The sequence below is a fragment of the Cyanistes caeruleus genome, chromosome 3 (assembly GCF_971803275.1).
Source record: "Cyanistes caeruleus chromosome 3, bCyaCae1.hap1.1, whole genome shotgun sequence".
NCBI classification, from domain to species: domain Eukaryota; kingdom Metazoa; phylum Chordata; class Aves; order Passeriformes; family Paridae; genus Cyanistes; species Cyanistes caeruleus.
The window spans coordinates 96,647,725-96,672,147 of NC_141703.1; the positions used below are offsets into that span (position 1 = coordinate 96,647,725).

At 38.3% G+C, this 24,423-nt stretch overlaps 1 protein-coding gene across 4 annotated transcripts in view; it reads left to right on the forward strand.

Annotated features, from left to right (window-relative positions):
* Window positions 1-23,060, forward strand: part of ALCAM (activated leukocyte cell adhesion molecule) — a 114,495-nt gene extending 91,435 nt beyond the window's left edge. Inside the window, exons 7-17 of one of the 4 annotated variants that reach the window (XM_086883209.1) lie at window positions 1,709-1,836; window positions 3,440-3,569; window positions 9,096-9,208; window positions 10,057-10,192; window positions 10,268-10,401; window positions 11,861-11,993; window positions 12,717-12,755; window positions 13,061-13,178; window positions 15,129-15,185; window positions 19,932-20,046; window positions 21,568-23,060. In XM_086883209.1, the coding sequence (XP_086739335.1) occupies window positions 1,709-1,836; window positions 3,440-3,569; window positions 9,096-9,208; window positions 10,057-10,192; window positions 10,268-10,401; window positions 11,861-11,993; window positions 12,717-12,755; window positions 13,061-13,178; window positions 15,129-15,185; window positions 19,932-20,019 (1,076 nt within the window). In that variant the 3' untranslated portion in view covers window positions 20,020-20,046; window positions 21,568-23,060. Of the gene's footprint in view, window positions 1-1,708; window positions 1,837-3,439; window positions 3,570-9,095; window positions 9,209-10,056; window positions 10,193-10,267; window positions 10,406-11,860; window positions 11,994-12,716; window positions 12,756-13,060; window positions 13,179-15,128; window positions 15,186-19,931; window positions 20,047-21,567 lie in introns of all 4 variants that reach the window. The other 3 variants (XM_086883212.1, XM_086883211.1, XM_086883210.1) reach the window with 3 other exon arrangements.
* The last annotated feature ends 1,363 nt before the right edge of the window (window positions 23,061-24,423 follow it).

Here is a 24,423-nt window from a genome sequence, read left to right on the forward strand (position 1 = left end):
TGCATGGCACTGGACACCATCTTCCTGTTCTCAGGCTACTTCTTCCTCAGAAGAATGATCTCTTCATCTTAGACAACAGTTAAAATAGTCTTTTGCTGTTTATTTCTGTATGTTTGAGGGTTTTTTTCTAGTTTAGCAAATTAAATTAAAATTTGCTCCTGGTTGATACAGTAGATAGAAGGGTAGGATATTTCTACAGAAAAGACTGGTGGCTTGCAAGAGTGTAACTTTTGTTTAACAGTGTCCATTTTTAATCCAGTTCTGGTTATTTCTGTGGGGAAAAACATGCTCTAAATTCAAGTCCAAAAGTCTTACTCTTTATTAATTGCTCCCATTTCAGTCTCGAGACAAAGCCTAAGCAATTCCAGTATATATCTAGACACTCTTCGTGATAATTTTACCTTAACATGGACTTGACAGGAGGAAGAACATTCTGCAGCAGCTCCTGAAACTGAGTTTTTTGGCCCAGCAGCTAACAAGAGGGGCATGCATGCCATTCCTGGCCAGCTATCTCATTGCACCTGTTGTATTCCATTCCAGCAGTGATGCTGGACTTCCTTTTTCCAGGCAGACAAAGTTGTGCCTCAGCTCTGAAGGTGCTGGGGTGGAAGGTTGTTTGGCCATGGGAGGGAGGCTGTGTCTGGCTGGAATCCTGTCCTGCCCTGGGGAGGGCTGAGGTGCTGGGCTATGTTAGGGCTCCCAGTGCTTGAGAGGCCACAGAGAGATGCAGCTCGTGGTACTGAGAAATGCCCCCGCAGGAGACAGACGTGATGAATGCCTGAAGTGTCGGGAGGGCTGCAGAGCACACGCTTCGCTAAACACACAAAATCACCTGTCAGCCAGGGCTTGCTCTGCTGTGGAGATTTTTTAGTGTCTAATAAGGTGTGCTGTGCTGTATCTTAATGCAAGACTGGCATCTTTGATGGAATTTTATTTATCCTTTGAAATTCAAATAGTGAGAGTTATCTGCCCGTGTTATTTTAATTCTGTTCATTTTACTTTGTTTTTAAAAAATTGTATTTAGGCCTCTACTTAGAAAGAATAGGATCTGCTGAAGAATACTCTGCTTTAAAAAAATTATGAAATTAAAATATAAGTTATAGTTCAACTTCAGTGAACATGACAGAAGTATGTTACGTTTACTGTTCTGTTGACTATGTTAAGGGTCCTATTATGTTCACCAGATTTATCTTTCTGAAAGCCTGTAGTGATCAGCATATAGAATAGGCTGAACATAGTCATTTAGTTCATATTTATTTCTTTTTAATGCCAGAAGGCTCTTATCTAGTACTAATACATGGCCTTGAGAGCTTCAGTTGTTTTTCTGATTGCTGCAGTCCTCCAAACAGGGAATTTCACAGAGGACAAGTTAATCCCTCATAATGAAATCACACCATGAAATGGTTCATACTAATCAGGATTTCTTTTGCTTTAAAGCACACGACATGGTTGTAATCATTGCTGTTTCAGTTACAGGTATTTTGGAAAAGAAAAATGAATTTTATGTCGTATGACTTCTTTGTACTTAATTGGCAAAAATATAGAAAGTGTGATTAACATCAACTTCTTTTATAAAAAGATCTACACATGCAAATATTTTCGGCTGCGGGATGATAAAATTGCATTTTCTTGGGCCATGAATATCTTATGCATAGTGTTGCTTTGTGGATTACGATGAAGCTATTTAATATGTACATTCTTTTCACAGACCCAACAGAGAAGGTGACTATTCAAGTGCTGCCTCAAAGTAGTACCATTAAAGAGGGCGATAACATCACTCTGAAGTGCTCAGGAAATGGCAACCCTCCTCCACAGGAGTTCCTGTTTTACATTCCAGTAAGTTCTGCCTTGCTGTCACTGCCTAGTGAAATATTCTGTATCATTCCTTCCTGCAGACATTGCTGCATGTCAGTGTCTACGTGGTTTTGTAACAAATGAAGAAAGGAATTCGATGTGACAAACACTGAAGATAGACATTGACCATTATATCATGCTCTGAGAATGTCTCACCTCAGTTGGCAAAATATTTTTGAAAAAACCTCTCCTTCCCCCGAGTCCAGCCAAATTTTTTAGGAGCTTAGACCTACTAAAAATACAAGGCTTCATTTCCTATCATCAGGTATTTTAATAAACAGTTTGGATTACTGCAGTTCTGCATCTTGAAGAAAACCATCTCATCTGTTGTCCTAACACAGATCCAGCTGTGAAAGTACAGCAAATTAATTCAGCTATTTTTTGGACTTTCACAGATTAATCTTTGTGCAATTTCTTTTCTTCAGTTAATTGTTTGGTGGCATAACAACACAAAAAATGCGTGTGACAGTACAAATCTGTAAAATGCTTAAGACGCAAACTGACAAAAATAAAGGCTTTGTCACCATCAATCTTCTTTGTACTGGTGAAATCCACAGAAAGATGTGGCTTTATATTCTAAGTCTCCTGGTCCTTGTTCCCATGTCCTGCTTCCTGCCTATTTTATATGCCTTATTTGTTCCTGCTGAGGCACTGAGCAGAGCTGCTCTTGCGAGAAGCCAGAAGAAGTGGTATCCTTTCAGATATTTCAAACCCAGCATGTCACCCTCTGAACATAATCGTCATCTACTCTGGACTTCTGGCATGTTTGAATTGCTGGAGAGAGCAAGGGGAGCCAGGAGCCGAAGTCCTTATCTCAGAACAGCCATTTAGATTCAGTGAGTCATCCTAGAAACTCACTAAATGCCAGTGAAAAAGTATCTGGTATCTCTCCTTGCTCCACTATCACAGTGAGTGAGCTAAACACCAGAGTTTGTCTTATCTTCAGGCTCCCTGCTCCCTGATACTGGTCCTTTCTCTCAAGGAGAGCTGCAATGGGTGATCTCTTTGAAAAGCTCACAGGTGTTATAAATCTCTTTCTGGATTCAGAGATAGGAATTAGAGCTATCATTCTATGCTTGTTTCAAAGCTGATCTAAGTCAGGGGAAAAGGGGGGAACTGGACTTGCATAAAGCAACATGTGCTGGCTAATTCAAAACACCAATGTGCTTGAGCTGTTCAAAAATGTGCAATGCAGTACAATTCAGTTCATGATTTGTCCTAAACTGAATGTATCAGAATCAGATTTAAAAACACAATTTGTTTTGTTGTTTTGATTTCTGCAATACTTGTTAGTAGACTGTTTTTTTTCTGCTGAACTTTCAAATTTTGTATTTCAACATCCTCTTAAAATGAGTTAGCAATTCAATTAAAAGAGTAAGCTCTTGATTGTAGTAGTTTTTTTAAAATTATGTTATCACACAGGAAGTAAAAATTAGCTTAACTAATAGGTAATTGCACTTCAGTGATGCCACGTCTGTACATACTGGGGAGTATTTCACCATCCTTATAATTAAAAAAATATTCAACAAAAATTAGTGGTTTTAGCAGGCCCATGTACAGTAAATGTCTTGTTTTCCACCCACAGGGAGAGACAGAAGGAATAAGAGGCTCAGATACATACGTAATGACAGATGTGAGACGAAATGCAACAGGAGAGTACAAGTGCTCTCTGACAGACAAAAGCATGATGGACTCGACCACCATCACTGTGCACTGTAAGTCATTGCATTCTGCACTCCTAGGCAGGACACAAATTGATCTTGAACCTCCTGGGATGGTTTCTCTGCTTTGTGTGTGCAGCTCAGTGCAGTTACCTACAAGTGAAGCGCTGGTTTGCAGGAGCATCCGGTCATTTCTCTTTATTCAAATGTATTTCGGTTTGAAAATCTTGACCTTCTCAATTATTTGGCTAGATAGTTTCACTTCATGTAACTTTGGACAGTATATGGTTCTATTGCACTGTCACATACAGTGAGAATTTTGTTATTTTATCTTTCATGTGAACGTATATAGGGAAAATTACTCTTACTCAGCTGTGCCCTAGAATATACACAAACATGGAAGCTGATCCACAGGGATATCACTGAAGGTCATTCTTCACAGTCAGCTTCCCATCCCCTCAACGAGGCTAAAGTGTAAAGAGTCTAGAAAAGAAACTTAGGAAGTTGTAATGTTCATGTAGGAAAAGTTGGGCAGGTGTTTTTTTACTTTTCCCAGGATCATGAGAGCTACAGAGCTCAGTAAATTTTCTTTAGGTGGATACTATTTAGTCACACTATCAGGAACACTTCAAAAATGGACATTGAACTGGTTGAACCATTGAAACAATAGTTGCTTTTAATCTCTTTATGAAGGAGACAAGAGCAGGAGCTCTTTCAAACTCTGCTATACTATCAACAGGCTGTGAAATAAAACTCAAGCCAGGAGTAGTACTTTCCTCCTAAAACACTGATGGTCTGTAATCTTCACATTAGCATCAACAGTTGACAAGTTTAGAGGTATCTGAAGGATAATGAAGTTTAAAGGCTTTCAAAGCAGTTATACTTTACATGCAAACAAATGTCATGTTTCTATACTTGGTTTTGAATTTTTTTCCTTGGAAGAGGTACAATAAATGCATAATATATTGGTACATGATTAATTACACTGTTTTATTTAATGAATATTTTGTCTTTAATAAGATCATCCGTTGTTACCCTGCCCTCCCTCCCATTCTGTTTGCCAAGAGTTGGGCATGTCAAACCTGAAAAGGGCCCTGTGTTACTGCCTCTTAACTGCTGGATAGCAAAGGTAGCTTTACTCTGAACCGACCCTTTAATTTTTCTCCAAGTGGATTGCATGTCTACTTGTACTTTCATAAATAATTACTCTAAAAAATGGCTTCCTCAGCACCAAGATATTTTTAACAAGACAGTTTTCCTATTTCTTCCATTTTGTCTTCACATTTGAAGAGCTTTACTATGCCAGAGAAACATGTAATTTCTAGACATGAGCCTTCCCAGCGCTGGCAGCTAATGCAGCTACTCAGAACTCAGAGCTGCACTCCAGTACCCTACTGCTTCACTTTACTTAGGGTTCATTTTGTTTTGTTTTTCCAAAACCCCTCTATCTGAAATAAAGCCTTTTTTTAAAATGAGGTGCAGTGGCCTGGAATAGTTCTATAATTCCTGAATGTCCGGACCATGGCCTGTCTTTAAGGTACTTCAGTGTCTTGTCTGATGCTGGTCTAAAACATTTCTGAAGCATGTAGTTTGTCCTTCAGATAATACTTAATAATGCGTATCAAATCCTACTTTTTCTCCCTCTTTTGCTTTATTGTTCACCTTTTATACGGATGAATATTCCTCTCTGTGCTGTTACACTAAAAAAAAACCCTTGATTAGGAGTCAGGGCTTTTCATTTCTTCACATCCAATCTCAGCATTTTGGATTTTTTTTATTTTCTTTATAAAAAAACCCAACCACTAACACAACAAAAAGCAGGCAATATAATAATATTAAATTAAATTCTGGAAACTATTTATAGTAATTTGTTACCTTTTAGCTGTAGTGTTTTTTTCCCAAACCGATTTTATTGAGCATTATAATGGCACTGATTTCTTTTGGTGCCTAGGTAGGGAAATCTTCTTGATGGTATGAGAAAACATTATCATGCCATAATCCTCAAGTATATTTTGTAGAGAGTACCAAGCTCCCTTTTTCCAAGTTGATTGTAAATTATGAGACTTACAGAAAGCTGAAAATTGACATTAAAGCACCTGAGTTACTCCTAATGCTTAGGGAAACTATTTATGAAGGAAATTGAGGTGGGGGGTGAAAGATTCCCTGTGTTATCCATGGAAAATAAAGGCCAAACTGTACAACCTGAGCTCTTGCCCTTCAGAGCAGGATCTGTGCAGCCATGTCCCAGTTTAAAGTCCAGCAGAGCAGAATGCTCGTGGTTGTCATGATCTGTCCTTCTACAGAGGGAGCAACAGAGCAGGATTGATGTTGTGGGTTTGGGGTTTTTTACACTAGGTTGTGAATTCTCTGCCAGCTCTGTTCCTTCACTGAGTTTGCCCAGGGTCAGATGAGCAAATCTGACAGGGAGGGGACCAGGGCAAAAGCTGTTTACAGCCACTTACAGAGATGTAGAAGCACACCCTGAGTGAGGCAAGGCAAGCACCCAGAAGTAGAGGACAGGTGTATCTTCCCTCAGCTATAAAGAAGCAGCTCTTTCAACCCACAATACCCTTTCATTATCTGTTGCTGTGGGGATTTGAGCAGTTTGGTGTAGTGTTGGTGTTCCTGCCCATGGCAGGGGGGCTTGGAAGTAGATGATCTTTTAGATCCCTTCCAGCCCAAACATTCTATGATTCTGTAATTATTTCTGCACATAAAACCTAGTGTGAAGTAGGTCTGTGGAACTTCCTCTTTGTGGTGCTTTCCTTTCTGCTAAAATGCATTCTACAAACCATCCAGTAAATTAAAGGTCTTAGGACAATAGCATTTGTATTTCTCTATAGATATTTTTATAGCCTTGTCTTGTCTTGTCTCGTCTTTTAGTAAAGCCATTGAAAATATAGGGGAAATCACCTGTATGTTGCAAATCACCACCATGTTGCATGGAAAAATCTATTCTCAAGATACTAGAAGTTTACAGTTGTCTATTTTATGTGCTAGATTATTTATGGAGTCCAGACAACAAAAAAAGTGCCTGCATAGTTTTCCCAGATGTAGCACAATATTCCATCGGAGGCCTTCTTTAGATGCTGGGAGTCTGTCCTAGATGTGCCAGAGCTTCCAAACTGAAATGTGTGCTCCAGCCTTGCCCACATTAATTCCATACCATCCTCACATGATGTGGTGATACGTGCAGAATGAACTGTTTGTCTCTTCTCTGCCCTGCTTGGTATGCAAAGACAGCACTGAAATCAATGCAAGACTTCAAATGAGACCACATTAAGAGCTAGCATATATTGAAAATGGTTCCTGATGAGGAGCTTGTTTCTGAAGAACATTTCAAAGCCAGACATGAAATGTACAGAAAATTCTCACAGAAAAGTTTTTCTTTCAACGGAGACAAGAATTTAATTTTGACAGTCTTCTACATGCAAAAAATGTTTTCTCCTCATACCTCTGTACCAAAGAGAGATTATTTTCTAAGTAGAGAGGTAAAGGTAATTACATCACATTTCTTTGTGGACCCTACAGATAAACTGGCAGAAAATTAAGCTAAATCAAGTTGCTCATGTAAAGCTCCTAGAGGGGATCCTATGTTAAACAGTAGCTTAGTTCTGTATTGCCTCATAAGTCATACAAACACTGCTCTGAGTTATGTAGCTCATCTCATGCACTGTACATTTTCCTGAACTGCTACAGCAACCAAGACCACCGTATGGGAGGGATTGTGATCCCAGTGACACCTCACAAAGGGGCCAGCAGGGCACACTCAGATCACCCTGGAGGAGCACTGGGCTGAAGGATTGCTCTGGCCTCAGTGTCAGTCTAGCCTGAGATGAAGGCAAAAACTTTCATGAATTTTTGCTTCCTATGGCAAATGCAAGAGGAATTCCTTCTGAATGGTCTTTGGTGATCTCTTGGGTTTGAGGTGCTATTTTGCTTCAAAGAACCAAAGGTTTAAGTATATGTAGAAGGAAATTCTTGAGGGGGGAAAAAAAAAGAAAATCTTAGCTTTTCTTCCTTTTTCTTCATCCACCCTCTGCCCTTGTAGAATGTGTTTAAGGGCAACTCAAAGCAAGAAGAAACACATCGCATACACTATCCAAATCTATATACTGATAACTGGAGGAGTCTTGTTATTTTATTTCTTTTTTTTTTTTTTTTCCTTCTGGAGGACACAGGAGAATAGTTTGGTTCAATTTACTGGTTTCAGGAGGGAGGATAGGAAATCGCCGTGGGAATACAGAAAGAAGATGCCATTTTATCTCATTGAGATTTTTGACTCATTCGCAGATGAAAGTGCAGTTCTTGTGACCTCTCAGACAAGACATTGGGCTTGTGACACAGATAATAATGCTGCAGACCAGTAGTACAGGCTGAACTCTACTGCAGAGAACAGGTTGTTCCCTGAAGTTCCACCTTTAATTACAGCGGTGTTTCCGGGACAACCACTGAATAAAGCCAGTAGTGAAGTTCACTGTTTTGTTAAAGAAAACTCACTTTCCTCTTCCATGATTTTTGTCTCAAGCTTTCCTTAAGCTCTGCTTAAAAGCCAAAAGGAGGCTTTGCAGTCCTTTTCCTGCAAGTACTGTATTTGAGATGAAGTCATGTGTGCTTTTATGTGTGTTACACATCTGTGTTAGTCATTCAACCAGGCAACCTGGCTTACAAGCAAGGCAGAGGGGAAACAAAATAGGGATTGGCAAACTCTGTTCTTCTTTCACTGTAGGATTAAAATTTTAAAAAATGACCAGCCCACCAAATCCTTACACTAAGAAAAAATCCAGAGCAGTGTTTGCTGATGTTTCTGTTAGTGGCTCTCACCCTGCCTTGTATCAAACACAGCTGTCGCTGACTGCAATTTCCCTGGAGCTTAAATATGTCACGCTGAGCTTGGACTCTTTTTTTGAGGTACACGAAAGTGGCATTTTAAATTACAAATGAGAGCAAATAAAGGGCTTCATGTGCACTTCCCCAACCCTCTAATTTAGACTTCTCAACCCTTCAGTCAGTATCATGTCTCATACACCCTCTTTGACCTTCTTTGTCCATCCCCCTCAGATTCTGAGGATAAAAATCCTCTCGTTTTGTCACACAAAAGAAAAGTACTCCTGGATCTGCCTTTCTCTCCACAATTACTATTTATTACCACCTGCACTAGACCTCCCCTGAAGATGCATTTCTACCTGCCCCATAGTAAGCTATCTTCAGAGCATTTTGTGCTTCGCTTTCTGAGATGCACGTACTGTTATGTGAAGTACTGCTTCTGCTTCTTGTGCCTACCCTGTCATTCCTTCAGCAGAACAAGGTGAAAAAAATGTATCCATTTGTCTAGTGATTATTGAGGTTTTGCTTTTCCTTTTAGCCTATAATTATAGCAAAAATATGAATGTTCTGCATTGCCTGTTTTAGAATAATTCTCTCATCTCCCTTCCTTGTAAAATTGACTTAGATTTTATTGAAGAAATGAAATCTTGAATTTAATGAGTGTAATTAGCCACATTTTCTTTTCTTGGTAAGCCTCTGAAATGGGCCAGGCTTTCTGAGATTAACTTTTTACAAATATTCTTTCTATCCCAGATTTGGATTTGCAGCTTACTCCTAGCGGAGAAGTCACAAAACAGATTGGAGAGGCCCTGCCTGTGTCATGCACGATTTCTTCTAGTAGAAATGCAACTGTGTTTTGGATAAAGGTCAGTAATTAATCTATTTCACACTCCATCTGAGTGTTCACCTCTTCATACTACTGCTGCTACTTCAGTGTTTTGGAAGGAAGGAAGGAAGGAAGTTGTTCATTGGGCTTTTTAAAGAATATTGTTAAAATGGGTCTTACGCATGTGGTTAAAATGAGATCTACTCACATTGATGACTGAAAATCAGTTACTGTAATTATCAGCTCAGCTTCTAAATGGAGAGAATTAAGGCATATTGTAACACAAATACAACTTTTTTGAAATGGTCTATACAAGGCCCTTTGAGAGTAAGGCTCTTCTGAGAAAAGAAACCCATTTGGAGGAATTTTGATGCATTTTGTCAGAGGTGTGCTTGGTCTGGATTCTGATAAACATAACAAAAGGACAAGGGCTGAGAGGTCAGATAGTTAAAAAGCTATTGAAGAAGGTGGCTTTATGCAAAAGCTGTGGTGCTGCAAACTTACAGTAATGATGCCTAATGGTTGTTTATGAGCATGTGTTGACCTTGTAAGCCTGGCCTAAAGGAGAGCTGCTTGTGTCTCAAATATGTTTTATCACTCGTGCTCTTGGCCAACCTACTAGAAAAACTTAGAGCTAATAACTGATCCCATCTATGCTCTTGATGTAAAAGCAAAATTGTTCAAGAAGAAGGGAGATGGCTTCTGTAAATCTCCAGCAGTTTCCACTTTTCATACTGTATATCCAAATGTACTTATTAATGGGGAAAAAGCTAAAAAAAGTGAGGCTCTAATTTTCCAAAGCATGTCTTGATGCCAGTCACATTTGTCATTAAGGGGTTAACGTCTTGTGAGTTGGTCTCTGTCATTTCTAACTCCTGCCTTTATCAGGACAATACCAGAATGCAAACAAGTCCATCATTTTCAAGTCTTCAGTATCAAGATGCTGGAAACTACGTCTGTGAAACTACTCTGCAGGAGGTCGAAGGATTGAGGAAAAGACAGACACTTAAACTTATTGTGGAAGGTAAGCAAGCAGATAGTTACAATTGTTAATTGTTCTTTTAAAAGAGAAAGCTTTACTGTAATATTGTTCTTGTAGGAAAACCTCAAATCAAAATGACCAAGAAAACCAACACAAATAAAATGTCTAAAACAATTATCTGCCATGTGGAAGGTTTCCCCAAACCAGCAGTGCAGTGGACAGTTACGGGCAGCGGAAGCATCCTAAATAAAGCAAGTATTTTTCTTATTACTTTATTCACCAAAAAATTAGCACGTAGGAAGTGCAAATTAAAATCAAGGAACATTTTTGAGATAGTGAGATTGAGGAAAGTCTTTTTCTTTTATCTAAGTGAAGGTTAAGTGTGGTAGCTGTAGCTACATGGTGCTTACATGGATGATTTTTTTATGATAAGGCCTTTTTGAATAGAATGTGTGAAGGCAAAGGAGATACACTGGCTACAAGCTGAAGCTGGAAGAAAAAAGAAAAGGTTACAAATGAAATATGCATTTTTTAAATGAAGGTACTTAGTCATTTTATCTGGGTAATGTGCTGATTTTGCCATTGCATAAAGAATTTGCAAATAATAGTAGAATGGCAGAACTTACATTAGAAAGCAAATGGGTACTTGATGTAGGCATTAACTGAGTGAAATGTGATGAAATTTGGCATGTGTGAATCAGAGGTTACATGCAGTGTAGCTCCTTATGAGCTTTGCAGCTTTTATCCTAATATTTATAGTTGTTTTTGTATGGTTATACCTGTTGTTTCTCACTGGAAACAGAACGATAATGCATTCATCCTGAGGGATTAATAAGAAGAACTCATATATAGGAGAAAGTATACCTGGAAAATATGCAAAATGAAGTATTTTTATATGGATTGCCAAATCCCATGCAAAGAATTGGCACATTTAGCCTTAGGAGGAAAAGTAAATGAGACCTCTCTACTGTCTGGTTGGAAGTACAATGTACAGTGCTCCTGTAGATTCTATTAAATTTCATTAGGTTTTGCTTTAAGCCTACAGAAGTTATGTGTAGCTGACAAAATTTGTCCATTTACTTTTAGGTATAGGCCAGGAGTTGTCTTGAAGCTTTATATATGATTGAAAATAATTTTCTCTAGGTGTTGCATTAATCCAAGAATGATGTACATCAAATTTAAGGAACAACACATCAATATTACAGTACAGATACTATAGGTACTGATAGATACACATAGGTTGGCAAAATAATGCTTAGTGTGGAAATAGCTTGGAAAGCTGGAAACTGGAAAACTTGGAACATTTGTTCTCCTTATAGTGACATAAATGAAAAACAGCAAAATGGAAAAAATTATATGTTAGACATTTTTTTTAAGCATTTTTTCACTTGGATATATTTTTTAAATACTTGAATTAAAAACAAATTCAGAATGTTGTTAACTTTTTCAGAAAAAAATCTTTTTTATCATTGGTCTTACAGTAGTCATTATACTATCTATAACTGGATTTTTTTGGCCAAATTTTTCTTTCAAATATTCACATTATCATTTAATAAAACAATGTAGTATTTCTCATGCTATTGTTTCAAAAACCGGCATATTAGCTGAAAGGTATTTCCCTCTGAACATTTTCAATGTGTAATACAAGTAATGCATGTATTGTTCTTTGTGTTTTTAAAGGATACTAATCTTCATTTTTCACCTTTTCAGACAGAGGAGACAAAATATGTTAATGGGAAATTTTCCAGTAAAATTGTAATTGCTCCTGAGGAAAATGTAACTTTAACTTGCATTGCAGAAAATGAGCTAGAAAGGACTGTGACCTCCATGAACGTCTCTGCTAGTGAGTGTCCTCTAAAGATAATTTCCTTAAAGTTACAGGTTCTCATAAAGTAGCTATACATCACACTCAAATGAAGAGTAGGTCTGCATAGTAATGTTGATACTAAGATATTTAACCTTTTTTGTCTTAAGTCAAGCAATTGTAAATCCACTCTGGATCAGTAGTACATAAAATTTATTGATAGTTTTCTACAATAAGTCTCTTAGTCTTCATGGCTTTCTTGGCTAGCAGCCTCTATTTACAAAACTAAACACTATTACAAAATAATAGAATGACATAATAGTACAAAATACTGCAAAGTAATACTTCATTTACTAGACAGAGGTCTTGCTGTATTACAAAATTAACACTATCTCTTAGTCCCTGAATTCCAGATTATTGTTACTGGTATGACTTGACTCACAACAGAAATCAGCCATACTGGGCTTTAATCACATTAAAATACCTTTTCATGGTGAAAGGTAGTGAGAAGCTATGGAAAGGTAGCACAAAAATACTCAATCAAAAATATTTCTGACTTGAGTATTATAGGTTTAGAGTAAGATTCTTCTAATGGATGTAGTAGAGTTACAAAATAAAGATTTCTGTTTAAAGATGGGATTAAATATCTTGTTTGGCAAACACTGTTCCAGTTTCTGTCATTGCTGTGAATAGGTAATTAAAGGTGATGTTCAGGTCTAATATGTGTTGTCTTTAATTTAATTTTAACATTTTTCCTTTCAGTAAGTATTCCAGAGTATGATGAGACAGAGGATAGAGGTGGTATGTATGGTTTCCTCTTTCTGTAGCCCTTACTTTTGTCTCAGTTCAAGACCTTTTCAGTTCACTGCACAAGTCCCTGAAAGTCCCTTAAAGCTGGACTTGATTTGAAATAGCTGGTGCTGTAATTGACTAAGGTGTGATTTTCTTGAAGGTTAAAAATGCATTTAAAGAACAATGCCTACTTTTTTTTTTTTTTTTTTTTTCTAATCCCTTTTTTTGTTGCTGGTGAAAATTCTGTAGAAATGTTGTATGTAATGCTTTGCTTTACAATAGGTCATCTCATTAACTTTTCTTCTTTGCTTCAGATGACAATAGTGAAAAGGTTAATGACCAGGCAAAGCTAATAGTGGGAATTGTGGTTGGCCTTCTGCTGGTTGCTCTGATTGCAGGTGTTGTCTACTGGCTCTATGTGAAGAAATCAAAGTAAGAATTTTTTGAAAACTTTATACTAAGCTGCAAAAATAACAGTGATAAGCAGAGATGTTATGTTTTCCTGTTTTCCTTCCTCTACAGCATTCCAGTTTTCTGGAGTGGGGAAAAGCTGTTACAGTAGGTGTACTTGGTAGCAAAAGGAAACTTAGTACCTCTCATTGGCTTGTCCTAATGCTTAATGAGACTCATCTCCTGGAGGTGGAGTTCTAAGATTTTCATAGATCACAGTAGTAATGAGGTCCTGTTTCCTGACAGCCAAGTCTGTGCTGACTCTTATATTTAAATATGGTCCTTAATTGTGGATGTTGTGTGGATGATGTGTGGAAGTCTGTGTGGCTGCAGTGATGCTAGAAACGGCCTTCATTTAGAAATTGGCTAGCTTGTTTCCTTTAAAAATGGAGTAACATACAGAATATGTATCAACCATCTCAGGGAGAAAAGGGATCCTTAATTGTTTTGTTCATGTGTACTTTGAGATTTTGAAATAAAATTGGTAAAAATAGAGCTTCTGTTGCAGAAAAATCTAGGAGCTCTCATCACAATCCAGGTTTTAGCCATCATAGGCATAGAATAGCATTTTCAAGTGATGCCTGCCTGCTTTCAAGTTTCTTCCTTGTCACAGAGGCTCACTTCAGAAAATAAATGGGAAGGTGTCAAGAAGTGACCATGTTGCTCCATCCTTTAGAAGCTGGCTAATACTGTGTGCCCTGTTTGGTCTTGCTCCCATTCCTTTGTCTCTAGGGAGAGCTGAGGGCAGTCAGGAGCAGGCTGTCTTTCTGACAGCTCTTACAGCTGCTTCTGAGCAGGGGAGGTTAAATGGCTGTGCATAACAGGCTCCAATCAGTACAGGTGTAAAAGCAGTCTGCAAGTTCAATTGGTTTTAGTATGATCTTCCATTAAAATTGAATCAAATGAAATCTAAAATACACCAGTGGGATTTTGCTGTGAACAAGTGTGTTTTCACTGATGTGAAAGTACAACAAGGAATTCTCCATCAGCTAAGAATTGCTCTTTTTTTTTATTTCTTATAATACATAAAGACTTTGGCTCAACCACAACTAATCAGATCAAATATAGAATTGTTATAAATTACCCATGCACAGAATCACATTCAGATACTATAGAGGGTTTTTTTGGTTTTGTTTTTTTTTTTCTGAAGCTTATGCATTTTTTTTTGTAAAAAATTAGAAGTAAAAACATAGTTCTCTTCCTCCCACACTTTGTTACTGTTGCAAAAATGTCTATGATAACTTTGTCATTCCTTTTCAAATGCGTGAATGTGGAGTCACAAAACTGTGGTACACTGCTTTGGATTTCTTTGGATGAGGTGGTTTGAGTATAACAAGGGCAGAGAAGGTAAAATATCTCTTCTTACACCATTGAGTAGTGTGGGGAGAGCTGACAGGAATCATAGAATATAGCATGAGATGAATTTATGAATTACAGTAGTTTTTTCTGCTTCAAAGATAGGATATAGAGTAATTTGAAATGGACACCACTTTTTTTCCTCATGCTCAGCTTCTCTTCCTAAAGCTTAGAGGAGAAGTTAGAGCTAAAATTGACTAGACAGGTTCACTGGAAACAAAAATGCCTTTATAGTTAAATAATAGTCTTGGGATTTTACACATGGTTGCTGGCTTCTAAGCCCCTTAATTGATATATCATCATTGACAATCTCCTGTTCTCTGTCTATTTTTAAATTGATCTTGTTGTTATCCTCCCTGCTTTCTGCACACCATACTTGCAGGAGCAAGCAGAATGTCAGTACCTATTCTGACAAAGTTTTCATTATGAATCATAGCCTAGAAATCAAAGTAGACCTTGCAAAAAGCAACTTACACCTCTGGACACAGCCCCCCCATCTCCATCCAGGCCAGCAGGTAGTAGTTATTTTCTGAACCCACCCTTGACCAGTAACTCACCTAATCTCTATCCCCAAAGTGACGCCAAAGGAAAGTCTGAGAAGGCAGCAGCACAGAACTTTCCGAGTCTGCCGAGGCAAGAAAAACATTACTTTTTTTGTTATTGGTGTTGTGGTTTGTATAATCTTCTATTGTCTTGTCATCCACACTAAGTAGGAATTATACTTGTAGCCTTGAAATACATTCACAATAAATCACTTGTACAGTTACTCACTGCCTCAGCTCCACTTGATGGAAAAGCTGATTATTGCCACATATTCTTTTCAGTGTGAATATTATCCCATAAATCAGAGACTCATCTGTATTCCCCATCCTGCAACCAGCCTCCTCTGGAATGTAGAGTTGAGGCCACCTTCCCCAGCATGCCTTGTTTCTCCTTCATCTGAGCAGAAGGCCAGACACTTGTTCTTTGCAGATTTCTCCTTTTTCCAAGAAGGGTGTTGTAAACGAATCTGCACAGAACAGAATATAACTCAGCACTTCAGAATCTTTCTAAAATTTTTGTGTCAGGCCTCAGTTGAGAGATTGCAGGACACCCATGTGAGGTAAATTCTTCATATATGAAATTTTCACCTTGCCAGAAGCTGCTGAGGGTACAGCAGAAATTAAAGATTCAGAAAGGAAATAGTGCACTCAGCACCCTGTCCCCTGCTCTCGAGTCACTGAGGTTTGCATGTAGCTTGGCCCCAGTTTTGTCCCTGGAGTTTGGAGGTGCCCAAATCTCCAGTCACATGAGACTAGATCAAGGTTAAAGGGGTTCTACATCTAGTGAAGGAAACTTCAGCTGGGCCAGCTGAATCACAGCAGCAGTCTTAAAGTTGTTCACTCTTAGAGCACATCGAGCTCCTGAAATGTTTCTTAGATCACAGTAATGACAGAGGTTATTGGCATCTCTGAAACCGAACACTTCAAGCATAACAATTCTGCTTTTCTGATCCTTTATAGAAAACAAGCATGAGTCAGATGTGGTGGGCCAAATATGTGAGAAAATCACTTTATTTTTAACAAGACTTAGCATTTGTATTGGTTTTCACCCAGTTCCTTTTCAGAGAAAAGACATAGTTACCAAACATCTCTCAAAGTGTCAGGTCATGACACAAATCTAATATAAAAGTGACACAAATTAAAAATGGTCACCCATTTCTTGATGACTGGAATATTTTTATAATATCCCTGTGGTTTTTCCTACTGATAGACATTAGAAAATAAGATTGGATTAAATAAGGAGGTTGCAGCTAGTCCAAATTGGGATGTACAAAACCATTAGCTCCTAGAAAATCATTTGCGACAGTGCAGTTGAGTGTAGCTTTAATGAAACTCATGGCTCTTGCTTCAGCACCCAGAACTGCACAGATGTGCATCATCTTTCCTGTCATAATCACAAGGCTGGCTAGCAAGGCCAAACAGCACTGCATGCTGTCTTCCTTAAATAGTGTTGAGGGCAAGGCCTAACTTGCAAGATTAAAAGAAATCAGAAATTAAAACCCTACAGAAATTTTTTGGCCAACTATATGTAGTCTGTATTTACACTACAGCAGGCAAGACAATTATCATGGAAAATGGTCTTCATATTACAGTCAATGCTATGAACAGTATCTAAACAAGATCCATTAAAATCGTGGCCCCACAGCACACACACTCCAAAGAATGCTAAAAATCTCACTTCGGTACTACTTACAGAGAGATTTTGATTAGGATTCCCTGAGGATAATTATTTTCCTGAAGAGCAAGCATAGATAAATGAGTCATAATTTTAGCAAGAGCTCAGAATGATCCATGATTTACAAATTAATTTAAAGGAAAAAAAAAAAGAGTGAGTAAGCTCATATTTACACAACCAACTTCTCACTCTTCAGAACAACAGCATATAAAGGTGTGGGATTTTTTTTTGTGGAGCTGCAGGTAATGACAGTGTGAGAGTGCTCAAGGTCTGGGCAAAGTGGGCTGTCTTCCCTTTAGGGTCAATCCTTGGGAATATTTCTGTCAGTTCAGGCTCCACTGCCCAGCTACTCAGATTTTATGAGGAAGTCGATCTTGAGTTGCAAATGGAGCAAGCTGGCAGGAGTTAATCCCCAAAAAAAGTAAGGAACAACTGTTGAATGTTAAGCTGGAAAAGGACCATTTGTCCTGTGGCTGAAGTCACCTCAGGAAGCGATGGAACCCATGTTTAGAGATGTTTCTGTTACAAACCCGAGCCCTGGGGATTGGTGCCGTGCCAGGGGCGGCTGTTCCTCTGCTGTTGGCAGAGCACTGCCTGTGGACCACACCTCCGTGCAACATAACTCCTGTGTCTCTTAATGTCACCATTAGATAGCACCAGAAACTGCAGCAGCATTGCTTGTGCTGAGGTGGTGAATCTGTCTAGATAATGGTATTTGGGGAGCAAAAAGCCAGGTCAGCAGGATCACCAAACCATCATAAATAAACAGCTGCCTTTCAGTCTCAGGCATTGAGAATCTAAATCCATCTGATTGTCAGGACGTAACAAACTTCTACTCTCATTTCAAACAAGTGGTTAGTAACATCCTCCAAAAGAGTTCTGGAGCACCTGCCTCTTTCAAAGTTAGTGTTGCCCCTTAAGTCTCCCATTTTTGTCCAGGGTGGCTTTAGGAAAATAAAAGTGACATTTAGTTTGACTGAATGTAGAACTAAAAGAGATTACTTTAAAAATCAAAACCTGATTGCACTGCAGAATGTCCTGACATTAGTCATTGAATACTTTTAACCTAATCAAAGATCGGACAGTTCCCTCTGCTGTTAGTGTCAGGTGAGATTCAGTCTGATCTGGCCACTATAAAACTCTGATAAAAGGCCAGAAAAAATCCCAGTGAGCCACGCCAGTAGGCTATCCAGTCTCCAAGAGCAGACATGAGCAGTTATATGAGGACAGATGAGCATGATACTGCATTCTCACATCCAACTCACTTCAGTTCAGGTAATTGCCTGAGTCCAGATTATTTCAGCTTTTTATCTCTTCCCCTATTGTCTCCAATTTTGTGAGACTTATTTATGGAAAAGACTCATTAGCCACATAAGAAGCCAAATTATGTGCTCAACCTAAACCAAACATGTTTTAAATTTAAACTTTTTTTAATTTTCAAGGGATTTTGTTTTGAGGGGTTGTTTCTTTTTTGTTAGGATTAAAGAGATTTGTGAAAGGTTTTTAAGCTCACAGGTCAGTGTATACCAAAGCACTGAATTTTCTTCTTCATTGCATTTCACATTCTTTGCTTTTATTCATGTCATGTGTTTCAGGTTTTGAATACCAGAAAAAAATAGATTGTTACTGCACAATAGAAATTTACCACCATAGAACAAGTTACTTTGTAATACTATCTCAGCACTTTTAGAATTAAATTTGCCTGTAGTAAAGAGGAGCTCAGATCTTGGCAGTAAATGGATTTTCAGCATGACACCTTCCCGTCAGTCACACAAACATAACAGAGACACCCTAAACCAGCAGCAGAAGATCAATGCAGTTTTAAAACTTTAAACCTTTTTTAGAGCGGTCCCTTTCGGTGTAGCCTGTGGGATCTGGGATGCCATGCTGCCCTGGCACTGCAGCTCAGGCTGGAGAGCAGCGTTTCAGCAGCAGTCCCAGCGGTGGGCAGGGGTTTGGTGTGTTTGCACTCTCTCGGGAGCTCTTCAGAGACACAGCCTAAAGTTCCCTGCCCCAGCAGCACCGCTCCAGGGTCCTCAGGGAGCGTGCAGAGTGTCCCGGCCTCTGCTCAGATGGAGGATGTGCACAGGAGCGCCCGGTAGCGATGATCCCAGCCTGGGAGGAGCATTCCTGCATGGTGTCAGCGTGCCCTGTCACACTATCTAACCTGTGTCTTCATTGTACTTTGCGAGTCAGCGTCACTCCTGGTCTTTACCCTGAAGCAAGGGTGAGCATATGCATCAGTCTGTCACAGCAGCCCGCATTTTTCTGTAGGGGAAACAAATTATCTGTAGAGAAAATGCAGATACGATAATCTGCTTTGACACAAGGGATTTACTTTGTCCCACTCAAATACATTTGCCCATTTACATTTTAAAAATTGGGGCCTTCAAAATGTTATCGCAGCACTGCAGGAATCTTTCACCTTGGCAGACAGTGAGGCTTCTCACAGATTAAGTGAATGGCATAGTGGTTTTATTGTGCTAAGCTAAACTAAGCACTTAACTCATTAATTCATCACCACTACTTGCATTAAGGAGGACCTGCTATTTTAAATGAGGCATACCTCTTTTTTTTCCCCCCTCAAACATTTACACAATCTCATCTTTACCCAAAGCTTGTCAGTCATAGCTAACAGAGACCTACAAGCCAGAGTGAGATTTTTTTTATTCTTTTCAGTGTTGCCAGAATTTTCATGAATTTCTTCACATTTAAAGAGCTTCCGTTTGGCACAGGCTCTGAAAGTCATTTACTACAAGTACACAAAAGATTGCTGTGTCGATCAAGATATCTTAGCCACACTTGTTTTTAGTACCCCTTAAAGCAGACTCATGTTTATTGAAACAAGCTGCACAATTACTTTGTCAAGAAACATGGATCTCCTCGACTGGTTTAACCTTACTAAATGTCTGCTAGCTCAGAATGATTCTGAATTCCTCGAGAGGTAGATCAAACACACAGAGTCCTGCTGCAATGCTTCCCGTGGTACTCACAGCACTGGTGTCACTGACCTATTTACAGACATATGCAAACCTGTTGCTCTGCTCAGAACAGAACTGCCAAAATTTTCTGTTCACTGTGAGGGGAGGAGGCAGTGTCATTAATAAGAGTATGGAACAAAATGCTGTGGACATGCAAAAATGACCTTCCTTTACATTATAGGACAGCATCAAAACATGTAGACAAAGATCTTGGAAATATAGAAGAAAACAAAAAACTAGAGGAAAACAATCATAAATCTGAAACTTAAGAGAAAATGTGTCAGTCATCATTCCAGGTAAGTGTTTCATGTTACAGCATTAAGATCTCTTTGTCCACCATTTCTCTCTGGTGATCAAAGCTTTAGCTGGGTCTGGTGCTCACCTTCCAGAGGCAAGGCAGTAATGGGGTCGTTTTGTGATATAGTTTTAGGACAGACAGACTCAAGCTTTTGGCCAGTTAAGAATTCAGAGCTGCACATACAAATATAAAAAGAAGCCTGACATTTAAATGGAACTTGGCTTTATTTTAATGCATGTGCTTGAGGAAATAAAAATATAGGATTGTATAATATACCAGTGTGGTTCGTGTACATGTATATGTATGTCTTTATATGAAGAGTATGGTTAGGTAGAGTTCAGGAAGTTTAAAGTTATGACTTGAAATATTTACAGGAACTTCCTTCCCTTAGAACAAAACAATTCTCTTAGTCCAAATTTCACACACCTGTACTGTGACCAGTTTTATCCTGGAAAGAGACACCATGTATTACATTAGTAACAGGTTTGAACATTTCCCCTGCTGGGATCTGTATGAAGTAAACTGTTTACAAATGATCTGGCAGATGCCAAAGTTCTGCTGGGAATTACAGGAGCACCACAGAGCACCACCCTGTGCTCACACAAATATACACCACTGCTGCAGCCCTCCTCCTAGTACCCAAAGGAGGGGGTTAGACCATTCTTCTGGCCAGTTTAGGCCATTTAAAATTGACCCTAGGATAACACAGGAGTCTGGAAAACAGCTAACCATAGAGAGGTTTGTTGAGTTAGATGTCAACTATTCTTAAAAAGGAGAGTATTACATGTCCAAGGGTGCTTGCACTGTAAGCTCCTCCACAGGAAAGCTCTAGACAGCCCTGGTTTTCAGTGCTCTTAAGTAAATAGCACTGGATAGCTTCTTGAGGTAGCAGGGGTCTAAAGCATGTGGAATTATGATATTTCATATTTACATAACAAGGCTTCTTATTTAAATGAGTGCAACTGTCAACAATTTCAATATGTCAGTATTGTTTGAAATGTTCAGATTTTTCAAATGCAAACCACAAGTTTTTCTTTAAATATTTAGAATTTATTGGATTATGTAGAGCAATTACATAGTATATAAAGAGATGCAGCATTGTTGTAGGCACTTTACCAGCAATATCACTGTTTCACTAGTTTGGAAAAGGGGATTGGGAACACCAAAATTATGTCCTAGGAAGGATTTAAAGTTGGAAAACAAGTCAATTTGGGTTTTGAAAAAGTTGCTGCATAAAGACATTGTGTGCCTTTGATTTAATAATTTACTCTGTATTCCTTCAGATCAGTAGATTTGCATAAATGAGATGAACATAAATCTATTACTTACCACATAAATTTATTGGATTTACCAGGAACAATATTGCAACAGCAATTCTTGCCATGAAAGAGTTTACATCATTGAGCCTGCAGAAGGAAGTACTGTTCATGTAGCTGTTTATATAAGTGTAGATAATGAGTAGTTGTGATGGTTAACATATTTTAAAATATTTAACTGGCTTTATCTTTCATATTTTCAGAGAATACATATAGACCAATTGAAGCATGAACGTGGATTGTATTTAAACATATACAAAGAAGTGACAGCTATTCATGGTTCAAGTATTAAGCAGATCATTCTACCAGGTTTTCAAAGGATTTTAGACACAATTATCTCAAGCTAAAAAAAACCCCACAAACTAATTTTGGCAACAGCCATGATAATAGGTCACCATGTTGTGTTCTGTTTGAAATATTTTTTTGTAAATGTCTGCACTGAAGATTTCTTTTTGTTTGCCTTTATGTAAATTTTTTACGTAGCTATTTTTATACACTGTAAGGCTTTGTTCTGGGAGTTGCTGTTAATCTGATGTATAGTGTAATGGTTTTATTTCAATTGTTTTTATGACACCCTTTGAGCAGGTACATGTCTGATTCTGGTTGTTTTCAGTGAAGCCTCTGCTTTGTAGCAAGTACCTAGAGTGTAAGATTGTCTTAAAGGAAAACGTCAAACTCCTTTTTCATTCTTTGAAATCGTGGTAAAGCAAAAGGGTGACAGCTGTGACAAGAATGAACTAAATTGTTAATGACAGTGAACATTTAAAAAACCATGCAAAGCTAAACAAGCTAGAAAGGGAATAAAGAGTTTCCCTGAAGAAGTCTGGGTATTGAGTAAGGAACACTATGAAAAATTCCCAGCCTACATACAGCTGGTGGCTAAAAAATCCTTTTCTTCTAGAGCAAGACACACATTTTATTGATGGTTATCAGTCGTCTTTCATGTTAGCATTAGGATAAGGAACTGGAATTGTGGATTAATTTTGATTCCTTTATGTTATTCGCTGCCTTAAAGTACTGTACCTTTCCTTCTTTTCAGAGAGATACCAGTCAGAATTGGAAACTTTTTTTAAAAAGTGGTCATATCAAAGCTGCATTTTTTTCCCACAAAAATAGAATATATATATATATATATATTTTTTGTGTGTTTTTGTTAACTATGCTACAGATATTGAATGCACCTTGAGATAATTTTAGTGTTTTTAACTGGTACCTAATTTATCAAACAGTACATATAATTGTAACAATGAAATGTCTATGTATCTTTAGTTACATTCAAGTTTGTAACTTTATAAACATGTTTTTTGCTTGAGGGAATTTTTTGAATGGTACTTGATAAGAAAAGGTTTTAGGGTGAATGGCCAATAGAAAGTTGTATTTAAGGGAGATAAGTTTAATCTTATCTGGAAAGTTAGTTTCTGGAAGAAGGTAACTGGCAGCTTTGATGGAGAGGAACAGTAGAAGCAGAACATCAGGTTTCCATTTACAAATATCCAGGGAAAAAGTAAGTTTTTATAGACTGGTAAGCAAAAATAAATAAATAAATAAATAAAAGAAAAAGATGGACGTTAGGAAATGTATTTTGCCACTTTTGCATTATTTAGGGGGCAGAAAACACTGTTACTTGTAAATTTGTAAAATGTTAAATGTCTGGGCAGTAGTGACTGATGTCTTAATAAAAGCTTCCTGTAGTGCATTGGCATGGATTAAATACATAAGATGTCCTATAAACTCTATGCTGTATAAAATATTAGAGGGAAATCCTGTTATATGCCTCTAAACTTTAATTTGTTACTGTTTTATTTGGCAAAAAGAAAAAAAAAATTATAATCTTGGTCAATATTTAAACCAAAGTAAAATGGGGGAAAAACCAAAGTAATTTGTTTTGCATGGCTAAGCCATTCTGTTATCTCTGTAAATATTGTGATTTTTTTCTTTTTAGAATTTTGTTAAAAAAATTCTAAAATTTTTAAACACCTGTTTTTCCAAAATAAAACGTGAACACACAAAAAAGTTACTTTATATATAAATATATCTTTTTCTTTTGGTGCAAGAACACTGCCAAGTGATACACGTTTTTTTAAAAGAGAAAACAAATTCAGTGGGCATGACTCTGAATGGGAAAAGTTGTACCAGAGCCCTGTCAAGGAGCGTGCATCTATCACCTCTCTTTCTTTATAACACTACAAATAATTCTTAAATACAGAGAGGAATCTTCCAAAGATAGGGAAAAACTCCAAAGGGAAAGCATAGGGAAGGGCTGAAAATTTTCATACCACTGTCAGGGGAATATAGGGCAAACAAGAAGAAAAAAAAAAAAAAGTCCTTCAACTTTCACAGCTACAGAAAAAGGAATATAAACAACTCCTCGCCTTTTGGGATTCTGCTTGATCTCCTATGCACTTTAAATCGTCAGTCCGAGGAGCTGGGCTTTTCACTGCTCCGAGTTCACTATAGGCAAGTTTCAAGAACCAGGAGTGCAAAAGAATTAATGTTTCTATCCATGCCTAAACAACAATAAAACTGAAGTATGTCTTCACTGGCTTGTGTGAAATCTCAGTTTACAAGAACACGTGTGAGCCCGAGGGAAGGCGCGAGCCAGAGCTTGAGCTGCTGCTCCTGCTGCTGCCCTTGGTCCTGCAAATACACCCCCAGAGAGTCTGGCTGGCAGGGAAAGTCATGGGGTGATGGGTGTGGGTTTGTGCAGCTTCTCCTGGCCCACAGCACCTGGGAACAACAACAAAAGCACAAGCTGGCACACAAAGCCTCGCCAGAGTTCATCATGCGGGTCTGTGCTTGTGACCTGCACGAATCATTCACCCCAGCAGTGAATCTGGGGTGGAGTGCCCAAATCTGAGTGTGAGCACCACAGGAGTTCAACCCCAGTTCACTACACACAGGAACAAAAACTAATCCCTGCTCACAAATGGTTTAAAAGCATGACAGGAGGCAGCAGAGGAGAGCCCATCCTCTAGCTTTACAGTCAGGAAATAATGTAATTAGTGGTGTCTGTTCATAGCTGTGCAGGAAACTCACTGAGCTTGGAACAGACCAATGCA